Here is a 14,659-nt window from a genome sequence, read left to right as displayed (position 1 = left end):
TTGTGTGTGGAAAGGACAGTGCATGACTATGGGCATGTATGTAGAGTTACATTCAGTGTATTGGCTTATACTTTTACTAGTTATATTGCTACTTCCTATTACAATATTTGATTCCCTTTAGATATTCCTGCTTTAAGTGCAAAACTCAGCTCAACCTTAACTATGGTATGCTGAGCAGAGCTTCTATAGTAATATGTACACCTATCCTTCGTGAATTTCTATATGCAAGAGAAATTCAAAAGGAAATTAAGAAGCCTAGCAGTATTCTAAATGGTAGCATTTCCTGCGGGAGTGCAGACAACTCCCATAATAGGTAACCAGAAATATGCATTAAGAGGCAAACATACCAGTGAGACACAAAATCCTATACTGTTAAGCAAACTAATATCCGAACAGCTGTAACAGTGTTAATAATTAAAAGAAAACTCCAGAGAAGGCAGTCATGCATATACTGTCACCAGCTGTGGGGGAAAAAAACAAACTAAAATAATTGCTCTTTCAGTCTCAGTATATAAGCATTTATTTTACAAATTGTTAAAAACTCTACCTTATTTCCCTGTAAGTTTTCCCTTGACTACATCCCCTCATTACCATTCTGATGTGTTGCTGTCACTATTTTCTCCCCATCTTTTCACTTTTCAGTTGTTTTAGTGTACAGTTTATATTTTGATTAATCTTTCTTTTCTCCTTGTTCTTTCACTTTCAAACACTAAGCTCAAAACCTGATCTGTTTCTAAAAGTTTAACAAGTTCCTGTAAACCCTTTTGAAAAAATGGATGATCTGTTTAGTCATATAGTCCTACTTGCAAAAAGTAGGAAACCAGAGAGCCTGGGAATCACAAAACTATGAAGAGCAACTTCAAAAACAAACAAACAAAAAATCTTCCCCTTATGCCAAACAATTTTAAGATATATTAGGAGCTAAACTCTAGAACAAGTCCAGTGCTATAGAGGAGCAGTAAAGAAGAGAAGGTGCCTTAAAATCATTTACAGACAAGAGAGGTGAGCAGTTGTGAACAGAGAACGGATCTTTTTCAGGATTGCACTTTAAGAAGGCTGGTTCTCCTATACTAGTAGGACTGCAGAGAAACACTTCTATTAGTTTAACATCTTAAAGTAACATTTTAAAACTTAAGTAGTTTTTTTGAGTGTTTTTAAAATCAAAACACATGGAAGGCTCAATCTACAAGGTGCTGACCACTTTGGCTCTGAACCTGCAAAACATTTAAGCACATGCTTATATGTTTTACTAAATTTACTACAGAACACTGAAGTACTGAGGACTTAAAGAATACGGTAATTATGTAATGTTAAACTACTTTACGTTTATGTAGCATCTCTCCCCCAAAGGAAATACTTTACAAATTAAACACCCACTGGAATCATGTCACCACTAAAGTTCAACTATTTCTGGATTAGAGGGCAGCAGCCAGACAGAAAACAAGTGTAGATAGCACACATCGCACAACAAGGGGCTGAGGAGAAACACTGTGCAATGTCTCCCAGGAAAACCTTTACGAGGTATGAAATCTTTAACATCCACATAGAGGAGACAGGAGCTTGTCCATTTAAATTTTCAGCCCAACTGCACAGTAAGTTACACAGCACTCTACAGCTCAGAAAGACAGAAAGCCAAGCTGACTCTTAATGATGCACAGAAATCTCAGTGAAAGTTAACACACGCTTCAGTTAAGTGTTAAATGGCTTTTATTCTCCCTCTTGTTAAACAATAAAAAGTTTACTAGAACAGGTAGTCAAGGATACTCGGCACAGCTAATTAATACCACATTATCAACATTATCCATTAACTCCATGAGAAGTCTGAAATACTCAAACAAAAAGAAATGCTTTTGCTGGGTTCCGCTTTATTTGAGGGTATTGTTTTTCCTGGATGCTCAATTCCTCTTTCTTAAAAGGAAAAACATGAAGTTTTGTTTAGAGCTAAAGTACTTGAATGTTAAGAGCCATTAATTAATTTTATATCCTTAAACCCAACATACTTGGGAAAATTAAGCCTTAGAGCAGGGGTTCTTTCTCAGCCCCCCCGCCAATGCAATAAAAACTCCATGGCCCAGCTGTGCCATAACAGGTGTTTTTTTCTACATATAAAAGCCAGGGCTAGCATTAAGCTGCAGCAAGCAGGTCAATTGCTCAGCGCCCCAAACCACAGGGGGCACCGCAAAGCTAAGTTGCTCAGGCTTCGGGTTCAGACTTGGGTGGTGGGGCTCAGGGTTCCGGGCTGCAGTCCCTTGCTGCAGGACTTGGACTTTCTGCACTGGGACCTAGAGAGTCTAATGTCAGCCATTCTTGGCAGTCCCCCTAAAGCCTGCTCGCAGTCCCCTCAGGGACCCCAGTTGAGAACCACTGCCTTAGAGCACACTGCTGCTGTTCCATCGGAGAACACAAAAGGTTTCTTTATTGGGGAAAATACTAAGAGCATGCATTTCCAAATAGGTGAAATATAGTAAAGAAAAGCCTGAGGTCAATTACTGTGAAACTGGCAACCAGCAAGATCTGGTCTATTCTTTTTCTCACACACACTGATACAAGTTTACAGTGTGCAATAGTACCACCTATTGGTACCTATATTTTGTAAATTCATGCTCTAATTCAAATTGTTTTCATTTGATCATTTTCCTCATCTCACATAATATCTTCCCTTTTTTGAGGAGGGGGAAATATAATGAACTGGGTCTGCTGTTTCCTCTTTCACTCACTAAGATCTGGCCTCATGGACGAAGCATTCTGTGAAGTCTATCCCCAGCACTTTGAGCAAGGTCAAACAAAACCACTAGTGAGACACACAGTGTTGTTTCATCCCTTGACCTTCTTGGTGCAGGTACTCCAGACTGAATCATACCCTGATTTTGGATCCCTGTGTTACACTGCCATTAGAACATTAGGCTGGCCTGCATTTATACCCGTTGAGACACATTTCTGGGATATCTTAGTCCCCTGGGGGTTTTTAAAATACTGATCTTACAATATAAAGACCTAGCTCAATTAAAGCTATACATGTGGCTTCTTCAAATCAGGTGTCTTCAAAATTACAAGGTAAAAAACCGAAGATCTTGGGTACTTGGAAAATAGGATTTTTCCAGAGGGGCATCTTAAGGACATGTAAATTTAGGTAACACACAATAAAAAATAACCACCTCATACTTCAAATCATAATTCAATTAACTAAAATGTATTCATAGGATCTAAATAGTTCAATGCTCTTACCCATATACTGATCAACAGTCACAAAATATTGACTGATGACGTCAACTCCTTTCTTACTGCCATCAATCAAGACAGTGGGAATGATCACAACAAATTATGCCACTGACTTTTCATGCTTCTCAACAATGGGTTTTCTTGCCTTAGCGAAAAAGGCTCAATAACCTAAGCAAAGCCCTCAGAGGCATTCATCCGGAAATGTAAAGTCCTCAGGAACAGGGATATGCTAACCTTCAGTTCAACAAAAAGCTGACCTTGTCACTGATACTGACAAGCCAAGGAGTTGAAAGAAAGTAAATAAGTTTTTTTTTAGAAGTTAGTTTAAATTTAAATAAAAAATGCAGAGCTTTCACCTTTGAGAAGAAAACTAATATCTCTTGACTTAAAAATAACTAACGCTCAAAATTTCAATACCTTATGGGTAATAGTTTTCTCAATCCAAGATGTCATTTTAACCTTAACACATTAAGAAATATTAGACAATGGGAGAACTCAGAACCCATAACAGAAACTTTCATTATCTCTTATTCTAGAATTCAAAGTCTACTAGAATTTAAAACCGAGAAGACCATGCAAGTTTTTCTATTGATGGAGAATACCAACAGGATTGCAATATGCAAATAAACCAAAATTAACTGTTTTACTGGACAGATGTAACAATCCAGTTAGCCAACAATAAATTATCCATAATTGTCTTGAAATCAAGGGTAATAGTGTTTTAACTACTGTACAGCTGCTTTGTAAAAATAAAATTACCCTGGATTAATCTATTAATATTTAGTTTTAAATGGGTACTTTTTAATTACAAGTATGAAAGCTACTTGAATGCTAGCAAGCAAAATCTTGATTAACTAAGACATTGTGTACTGTTGTGGTCAGCTGAAGAATTTAAATGTGCCCCATTCATAAACAACCACACTGTGCAATGCAGTACTATTCTGACACCAATTTTCATTCAGTTGAAAAACAAAACTGCCTTTTTATTTTTTTTGCCAAATAGGGTGTGAAGAGTATCAAAACACTCTATCCTAACAACAGAGTCAGAAAGCCTACAAAGAGCAACACTGAATAATAATGTACTTAAAAAGTTGATTATGGGTGCACGAAACTGTTCACATTAATCAGTAAGTGCATAAATGCAGTGTTTTGCAAGCAGTAGCAAAGAGTTCATGGGGGAAGTGGTTCTTTAACAACTAATACCTATTTGAACAGAAAAAAAACAAAAACCACTTTTAAAATAAAAGAACCACCTTTGTCTAATCTTACTGTTTTGGATATCAATGTAATAATTCAGACTATATGACTTGAAATAAGTACAATTATCCAGGAAGACTAAATGTATTTGAAATATACTTTTTATTCTACTTTCTAGAAGGATGCTGTTCTTCTGACCTTTTAAATCAAGGACAGACACATAATGCTTTCTGACATTTTGTTTTTCCACTGACATTATGGAGGGATGTTGGAAATTCCTGGAAATGGTAAGTATAGTTTGTAGCAGCAGTACAAAAAGGCAGCTAGCATACTGGGATGCATCAACTTGGCATCCCTCAGAGAAGAGTCTGTTAAGGAACAATTTGTAAGTTTTTAGGGTAGGGAATGTGCGATTTACTTTAGTAAAGCATGTTAATATTTTATTGTATAATTATATATTCTTGGCACTATATGCTGTACATAACACAGCATGTAGAATTCTTACAAAAATACTAAAAGTCTGGTTTAAAACCAAAAGAAAAAAAAGAGTGAGTTTCTCCTTACCAACTCCAATAGATTATACTGAAAGAAATCTAAATAGGAGAGACTGTCAGCTGGGGCTTCAGCACAATGAGCGGAGGGGCTGCTAGGTATGATCCTCACAGCCCCTCAGACACACGAGGAGCTGCTACCCAAGGGACTGCAAACAGCATATCTGCCAGCTCTGCTCTTCCTACTGCAGCCCCAGTCAGTGTTCCATCTGTATCTCCATGGCAGATACTCTTACTGTGACTAGACACCTGTGGTTCAGAGCAAGCAGACCAACAAACATACCATCAGTGGTTCTCCAGCTGACTAGCACAACTAGTTAGGCATCACAAGAAAAAGGTAAGGGAACAAGGGCAGTGCACAGAATGCAGACTAAGATCATTGTCCAGTTGAGAACCCACATAGCAGGAGAGGGACATTTCCAGGAGGAAACATGGGAAGGGCATGTGGCAGAATGGATACTAAGGGAGTCATAATGGGCAAAAGGGGAACTGTACAAGATCTTAGCGAACAAACTATTAGTTCTCTCTCAGCACCGATTGTACTCGTTATCAAATATTAGTAATTGGCAGATTAACGCTGATCTGTCAGATTCACATTTTGAATTCTTCTAGGAATTATTTCAGTAATTGTGTTTGTTCCATGTTAGAACAAAGAATGCACTCTTCAGAATAAATGAAAGATGCTCAGAAAGAGAACTGTGTTTATGAATCAGCCTTTGATAATCTTGAAACCTGCTCAGGGATCATTAAAGAAGGATTCTGGGTGGACTCCTCCTGAAGGTCGAAACAACAGACTGGACTTCTATATAGAGTGCTTCTGCTGACGCACACTGGCTGAAATTGTGGAAAAGCAGCATCACTTGCCCCATAACCTCAGCCGTACAGAACACAATGCCATCCACAGCCTCAGAATAGGTCGGAATATGAACAAGAGGCTGCTAGGCAGCTCTCCAACACCACTTTCTACAAGCCATTACCCTCTGATCCCACTGAGGGTTACCAAAAGAAACTACACCATTTGCTCAGGAAATTCCCTGAAAAAGCACAAGAACAAATCCGCACAGACACATCCCTAGAACCCCAACCAGGGGTATTCTATCTGCTACCCAAGATCCATAAACCTGGAAATCCTGGACGCCCCATCATCTCAGGCATTGGCACCCTGAGAGCAGGATTGTCTGATGAAGTGAGCTGTAGCTCACGAAAGCTCATGCTCAAATAAATTGGTTAGTCTCTAAGGTGCCACAAGTACTCCTTTTCTTTTTGCGAATACAGACTAACACGGCTGTTCCTCTGAAATCTGGCTATGTAGACTCCCTCCTCAGGCCCTAGGCTACCAGCACTCCCAGCTATCTTAGAGACACCACTGACTTCCTGAGGAAACTACAATCCATCGGTGGTCTTCCTGAAAACACCCTCCTGGCCACTATGGATGTAGAAGCCCTCTACACCACATTCCACACAAAGATGGACTACAAGCCATCAGGAACAGCATCCCTGATAATGTCACGGCAAACCTGGTGGCTGAACTTTGTGACTTTGTCCTCACCCATAATTATTTCACATTTGGGGACAATGTATACCTTCAAATCAGCGGCACTGCTATGGGTACCCGCATAGCCCCACAGTATGCCAACATTTTTATGGCTGATTTAGAACAACGCTTCCTCAGCTCTCGTCCCCTAATGCCCCTCCTCTACTTGCGCTACATTGATGACATCTTCATCATCTGGACCCATGGAAAAGAAGCCCTTGAGGAATTCCACCATGATTTCAACAAGTTCCATCCAACCATCAACCTCAGCCTGGACCAGTCCACACAAGAGATCCACTTCCTGGACACTACAGTGCTAATAAGCGGTCACATAAACACCACCCTATACTGGAAACCTACTGACCGCTATTCCTACCTACATGCCTCCAGCTTTCATCCAGACCACACCACACGATCCATTGTCTACAACCAAGCTCTACGAGATAACTGCATTTGCTCCAACCCCTCAGACAGAGACAAACACCTGCAAGATCTCTATCAAGCATTCTTACAACTACAATACCCACCTGCTGAAGTGAAGAAACAGATTGACAGAGCCAGAAGAGTACCCAGAAGTTACCTACTACAGGACAGGCCCAACAAAGAAAATAACAGAACGCCACTAGCCATCACCTTCATGCCCCAACTAAAACCTCTCCAACGCATCATCAAGGATCTACAACCTATCCTGAAGGACGACCCATCACTCTCACAGATCTTGAGAGACAGGCCAGTCCTTGCTTACAGACAGCCCCCCAACCTGAAGCAAATACTCACCAGCAACCACACAACAGAACCACTAACCCAGGAACCTATCCTTGCAACAAAGCCCATTGCCAACTGTGTCCACATATCTATTCAGGGGACACCATCACAGGGCCTAATCACATCAGCCACGCTATCAGAAGCTCGTTCACCTGCACATCTACCAATGTGATATATGCCATCATGTGCCAGCAATGCCCCTCTGCCATTTCCATTGGCCAAACTGGACAGTCTCGATGTAAAAGAATAAATGGACACAAATCAGACGTCAAGAATTATAACATTCAAAAACCAGTTGGAGAACACTTCAATCTCTTTGGTCACTCGATTACAGACCTAAAAGTTGCAATTCTTCAACAAAAAACTTCAAAAACAGACTCCAACGACAGACTGCTGAATTGGAATTAATTTGCAAACTGGATACAATTAACTTTGGCTTGAATAGAGACTGGGAGTGGATGGGTCATTACACAAAGTAAAATTATTTCCCCTCGTTTATCTCCCCCACCTCCCCCCCACTATTCCTCAGACGTTCTTGTCAACTGCTGGAAATGGCCCATCTTGATTATCACGACAAAAGGTGTGTCGTCCCCAACCCCGCTCTCCTGCTGGTAATAGCTCACCTTAAAGTGATCACTCTGGTTACAGTGTGTATGGTAACACCCATTGTTTCATGTTCTCTATGTATATAAATCTCCCCACTGTATTTTCCACTGAACGCATCCGATGAAGTGAGCTGTAGCTCATGAAAGCTTATGCTCAAATAAATTTGTTAGGTTCTAAGGTGCCACAAATACTCCTTTTCTTTTTGCGAATACAGACTAACATGGCTGGTACTCTGAAACCTGCTCAAAACTTGGATTCACATTAAACAAATAAAACCAGAAAGGCATTTGGACTTCAGCCCCATTGTAATCAGCACAAGTTTCTCTGCAGTGATAAAAGTATTATACCATTTCCATTTTTCAAATGAGGTTCTGGAAACATACAGTAACACTTGTTCCATTTCCCATGCTTGCATCCCTCCAACATGCTGTAGAGATAAGACTGCTCAAATTAATCGCTAGCTCTAGCTGTTAAAAGCTGTTTATTTTGTTCTTTTTCAATGAGCCACTAAAGAGTAGAGGATAATAATGACCTAAAATCCATGTAAAAAAGAGACTTATCTTGTTAGGCATAATGATAATTTATTAAATATTACATCTTGTAAATTCAGTATAATTTGGCAGGTATTACAGTGAAGGCAAAGAGGAAAAGGAAAACTGAGTTAAGCACAGTATAATGTGGTGTTATAAAAAAAGGACAGGCTTTTTAGGCTTGGTCTACACTAGAGAGAACTGAAATGCACCTTGCATCCACAGGCAAACATGTTCAATCAATTTGTTGCCTTTCCAATAATCTATTTAAGTTACCCCGATAACTTGCAAGGACAAGGGGTCAGCTGATTGCTGCTGAGGACACATCCCATTAACACAAATAGTACAATGAGCTCTAACAACTGTCATCTTTTGACAGCTCCACCACTAAAGAATTAGATGAGCACATCTTTCTAATCTCAGATGCAAAGCAGACATTCAGGTTAACACCAGGATAATCAGTATGCAAAAGCATGGCCATTACACAAGAATAGAAGGTCCTTCGAATAGTACATACTAACAGGATGCAAAGATGGGCTGGAAGATAGCTATTGCACCATGTACAGTGAAAGCTTTGTTATCTGGCATGTTGGGAGAATGGGGGTAAGTCAAAAATTCCGGTTAACTAAGAGGGAGGGAGTTTGGGTGTGGGAGAGGGCTCAGGGCTGGGGACTGGAGGAAGTATGGGGTATGGACTCTGGGAGGGAGTTTGGGTGCAGGAGGGGGCTTGGAGCAGGGGGTTCGGGCGCAGGAGGGGATCCGGGTGGTGGTCACCTCGGGCGGCTCCACGTAAGCGGCAACATGTCCCTGTTGCTCCTAAAGTGGCTAGGCAGCTCTGCAGGCTGTCTCCACCTACAGGCACCGCCCCCACAGCTCCCACTGGCCATTGTTCCCCACCAATGGGAGCTGTGGAGCCAGGGCTCAGGGCGAGGTGGGGGCAGTGCAGAGCCACGCGAGGTGAGCGCCGCCTGGATCTGGCGCCCTCTCCCCCAACCACCAGCTCCATGCCCCCTCCCGCACCCAAACTCTCTCCAGCGGCCCAGCCCTGCATCACCTATTGTACTCAAACCCCTCGTGGACATTCCTCTGCCTAGGAGCAGCAGTGACATGTTGCCGCTTCCAGAGCCAGGTAGGGAGCCTTCCGGCCCCGTGCCAACTGGACTATAAACTGGATTTTCAATGAAGATCTGAAATGCTGGTTTATAGAACTCTCTGGTTGTTAAAGTGCCGGATAACACAGCTTTTACTGTATACAGCTTTTTAAATGGAAAAAATGGTTTATTCATAGCACTTAATACAATCCTGATTGGACTAGGACCATAAACAAGACATTTTTTAAGAGACTGTTCTCTTGCACGAAGTACTACCTGTTATGGTCAGGGTCACATGAGGAGAGGCAGATCAAAGTAACATGAAAATTACAAGGGAGGGACTCTAGGAAGATACAGAGAGATGACACAAGAAATCTGAAAATCCAAGGCTGCAACATTAACACTGCCTGTCAAAAGATGAGATGAGATGTTGGCGGCAATGCACACACTAGAAATGTAAGATTTTTTCTTCATGACAAGCACATAAGGTGCACCTATCTAGATGAGCTTTGGCAGAGAGTAAGGCTAGATACATTACACAGGTCAACTTGTTCGGTTTAATATAATTTTCTCTCTCTATATTCTTAAAAATTATTTTTTTAAAAACATGCCATTTGAGTCTTATGCTGTTTGTAGGTAAAATCTCTGACCTCTTAAAACAGGCGGTCAGGGAGAAAACATTGAAGCTCTTAATTGATAGAATTCCCATCGAAGTGCCACTCAGATAACAGATGTGGTCAGTGAAAGCATGGGAAAAGCTGGCTGACCATATGGAGACGCAGAAAGAAGGCACAAAAGGTTTCAGTACAACAAAACTCCCATGACAGCTCAATGGGGTAAAGCTATTATCTTGAGATTATTCATAACATATAGCAAGATCTCACATAGAAACTAATTACTATACATCACCACTGTATCTTACTGCAACGCTTCCCAGGGACAATCCATATAACAAGATTCGAGGATTATCATTCTGCATCACTCTGACGCAAAGAATGAATGCCTTTTGAATCAGTGTGTAGCAATGGAAACAGCTGGAAGCATGGCTGAGAACTTCTTTTTATTAGAATATCACCAAGTTCAATCACCACTGGGATTTGCAGTCTGTTACTGTCCGGTTTTTAAGTTCTTGACATTTTGACTCTATAAATTAGATATGTGTGGTATACAGTAAGGCCGCTATGCCTTACATATTCCAAGAGTCCTAGACCAGAGAGGTTGAGTTACCTCTGATATCACTATGAAAGGTAACTCAACCAATCACCACCCATACCCTACAGCTGAACTGCATGCAACAATTTCATTGGTTGTATGAGGGAGAGTGCATAGATAATGGACTACGTGGCCCAAATGCCATACCTGTGCGACAGGATGGACTTTCAGCTACTAGTATTGAAGCTTTCCTGAGTGACACGTGAACTTCTTTTTCCTGGAAAAGCTTTATTTTTTATATCTTTGTTTAAACAAAACATGAGCCACCAAAAGATTATAACCATAACTATCACCAGAAAATACTCGTTGCAAGAGTACCCATACTGAAAATTTTTCCAGTACCAACAACCTTAGTTTGATTGCTGATTTTAAGTTTATCCTTAATCCATAAACAAATACCACCAGAGAAGTGTGCATCACGGGTAAATGTAGTAGATACATGAGACTTCGTAGTTGCACTGGACATTCTTGTCTGTTTAAATCACTAAAGCAAAGTTAAATGAAGTGTTACTCTACATTCTTTTTTTCTTTTCCTACCTTTGTCTAGGAACTATGAAGAGAGCTCGTACTAACTTTCTTCTATTGGCTTTTGTGTTCATACTCATGCAAAAATCCATTGCTGCCTATAAGAGAAAAGTCAACGTTTCCACCTTTAAACTTGAATTTCTACACATAAAGCAGTAAAACGTATGTATTCAAAGTGTCTGTTACTTAAATCAAGCTTTTGCTACACGCAATTGCTTAAAAAAAAATCTTCATTTTCTAGCTAGAATTTACACATTCAGAAGACATGAATGTTAAAATCTATACTAGAGAATAGATTGAACCTTTGGACCACTAGATGGAAAATGGAAACTCTGGGCTGATGGGGAGGGAGAGAAAGAATGAGTCAACTGTCTGGGAAACAGTTGCAAGGTTCACTAGCTATGGAGAGAGGCTGGGGAGTTTGCCTTTTCTGGAGGACCAGCAGCCACATACGGCAATTGTGCAGGTACAATAGCTGTTACTGATTAACTCCATATGTGGATGATATGATTCCAGAATAAGAATGCATTATTCTGAATTAACTTAATCCACTTCCTATGAGGATTAAGCCATTTTGGGATAAAGCACTCTTATTCCTGAATAAGAGCATCCACACATGAAATTAATCAGGACTAGCTGTTGCACTTGAAACTCACATTCTACCTTGATTTGAATTAACATTTGTGCGTAGACAGGCCCTAAGTACCATGATCCCCTTACCCAGGTTAAGGTCTGATTCTGGATTCTAACTCTCTGGGTAGGCAAGCCCTTACCCAACTGCTGCCTGTATGAGGGAGAGAGAAGGAAGTACTCTCTCAAGATCAGGAAGAGACTCTACACCTGCTAGACTCCAAAGCATGAAGGTATTTCAAAACCAAGCAGCAGAGGTAGTTGATTTGGCCTATACAGGACCTTATGCTCTGATATGGCGACATAAAATATGAAAGAAATAGCCAAGTCAGCTGCCTGGAAAATTCTGAAAATTCTTGTGTAAAAACATGAAAAACCTCTCCTTGAAGCTTATACAGCCTACAATGTTGCTTACAGTTTCTCTTGCGATTACACTGGTACCAAACACCTGAAGTATACTTTTGATCAAATTAACATGCAAGGCTTGTGGGATTATGGGAGGATAATATAATAATGTGACTTTACCTTGTCTATGAGGTCTCTGTTGACACAGTTTGGGAGTTGCTGAAGGAAAGCATCTACTATCAGTTTTAAGTGAGACCCAGTACTGGCTTCTTCATCCTCTTGTTCTAGTAGAAAGCAAACAGCCAGCACATTTTATGGTGCACAATAAAAACTATTGTATTTAATTCTCTAAATGTGATACAGGGATCTGTTCAATGCTTACAATACTCACCTATAGATACCTGTGAGGGAGGGGGAAGAGACAAGGAAGTTAACTATTAACTAATCTAAAGGGCTATTGGCTGGATACCTTCCTATTCATGGACTATGAATAAATAAGTATTTTCTACCTGTTAAATTACACTCAGTGGGTGCATCAGCAACTACATATTCTTACCAAGACATGAAAGGTTCTTTCAACTATATGATATGGGTCACAAGAAGATCTGAATGAGGAGAGGTGGGCAATGAAAGAACAGTTACTTACCTTATAGTAACTGTGGTTCTTCAGGGTGTGTTGTCCACATGGATTTCACTTCTGGTGTGCATGTGCCTCACGCACATGAGATCAGATACTTTTGGCCAGCAGCATCCATTGGGGCTGCACCTGCATCCTGAATGCCCCACCACCTCCTCACATAAGGGCATAAAAGGTGGAGTGGGCCCACCTGATCCCTCAGCTCCTTTGGAAATACAGAATCCAGATGGTATAGGACTCCGTAATAGAGGGGAAGGAGGGCAGGTCATGGAATCCGTGTGAACAAGACATCTTAAAGAACCACAGTTATTGTAAGGCAAGTAACTGTCCTTTCTTCTGCTAATCCCAACATAGATGCCTTGCAAATTTCAGAAATTGGGATGCTTCTCGAAGAAGCCACAGAAGATGGACTGGTGTCTCACCTATATGGATGGATCTAATCTAGCTATCTCATAGTATGATTTAATAAAATTTGATACCTGCCTAGACAATCTTTGAGTAAATACTGCTTGACATTTAACCCTATCTACAATGCTACTAACAGCCTAGAAGAGCTCCTATCTGCAATATTACAAACAGCCTGTGAGCGCTCCTGAAGAGCCTTGTTTGATGTAAGTAGTATGAGATAGCCCTGTACACATCAAGGGTGTTGGCTTTCCTTTGGTTTGACTGGGACCTGGGGAAAAAACTGGAAAGTGAATCACCAGATTTAAATGAATATCAGACAATTCTGGTAAAATGTAGGGTGCAGCCTAAGAGTCTTTTAGGGACACTATGCAAGGTAGACTAGCCCTGTGGGCCTGAATCTCCCACATGGGTATGAAAGTCGCACAGTGCACAGAAAAGTGGACACTGCAGGTGTTCCATCTCACGGCCATGGGTGGAAAGAAGGAACTGAGAGATGATTGGGCCCACTCTGCCCTTTATGCCGTCAGGTGAGGGGAGTATGAGCGCATCCAAAGCACAGGTGCAGCCCCAATGACACTATAGACCAAAAGAATCTGCTCTCAGGTACATGTGCACCAGAAGTGGAATCCATGTGCACAATCACTCAAAGGTGAACCGATGACTCACACAGGGTAGAGGGTCTGGTGGAAACAATGGCATTCAGTGAGAAAGTCCCATGAGCTCCATAGATTGGCAAGACAGACTACAAACGAATGTGTGGAAGTCCTGAGAGGCAGAGGTGCTGGATGTGCAAGTGGAAGCCATATGCTCTTGAAATACCTCTCCTACATACTTGCCAACTGTCTGACATTTAAAACCCATCCTTTGTGCTCCCTGTCCTAGTTATAATCCTGGACAGCTGGTAGAGCAGTTAAAAAGCTGGCCTATTGACCTTGGAGTCTCTGTGGAGAGGAACATATGGGAAGGATGCCTGAGATGGCCTCTTCTAAGCTTCTCCTGTCTACTGGAGCTTCAGAGCTGAGCAGGGCAGCACAACTGTAACAGGGAAGAGAGTCCAGGCAACAGGCAGAAAGTACACTCACCATGCTTCTAAAGTATAGAGGCGGGAGAGGACTGCCTAATCCTTCCCCTAACTATCTTTGGGCTGAGTGGGAGACAGACACATGTGAGTGGGATGCGGAGGAACAGAGAACACAGGGAAACTTGGGGAACAGGGAATACAAAAGAATTTGTGCAACCCCAAACCTCTTTCCATTGCCAGAAAAGAAAAAAAAAAGGGGGGGGAGAAGACTGGGCATGAACAATAGCAAGAGTGACAGAGCTGCCTCCTGAAGACAGAGGAGAACTTAAAACTTGCCATCCTCCATTGAAGATGCCAGAGATAACACAGTAGGCCACTGCACCTCCTC

General features: G+C 41.3%; 1 protein-coding gene across 4 annotated transcripts in view; it reads right to left on the bottom strand.

Annotated features, from left to right (window-relative positions):
* UPF2 (UPF2 regulator of nonsense mediated mRNA decay) overlaps nt 1-14,659 on the bottom strand; it is a 137,078-nt gene that overhangs the window by 86,146 nt on the left and 36,273 nt on the right. For all 4 annotated transcript variants that reach the window (XM_048836594.2, XM_048836595.2, XM_048836596.2 and 1 more), the window contains 2 exons: nt 12,386-12,489; nt 11,243-11,328 (listed from right to left, as the gene is read on the bottom strand). In XM_048836594.2, coding sequence (XP_048692551.1) covers nt 11,243-11,328; nt 12,386-12,489 — 190 coding nt within the window. The remainder of the gene's footprint in view (nt 1-11,242; nt 11,329-12,385; nt 12,490-14,659) is intronic.

The sequence above is a fragment of the Caretta caretta genome, chromosome 1, assembly GCF_965140235.1.
Source record: "Caretta caretta isolate rCarCar2 chromosome 1, rCarCar1.hap1, whole genome shotgun sequence".
Lineage (NCBI taxonomy): Eukaryota > Metazoa > Chordata > Testudines > Cheloniidae > Caretta > Caretta caretta.
The sequence above is the reverse complement of the archived record's forward strand: the minus strand, read 5'-3'. Positions and strand labels throughout refer to the sequence as shown.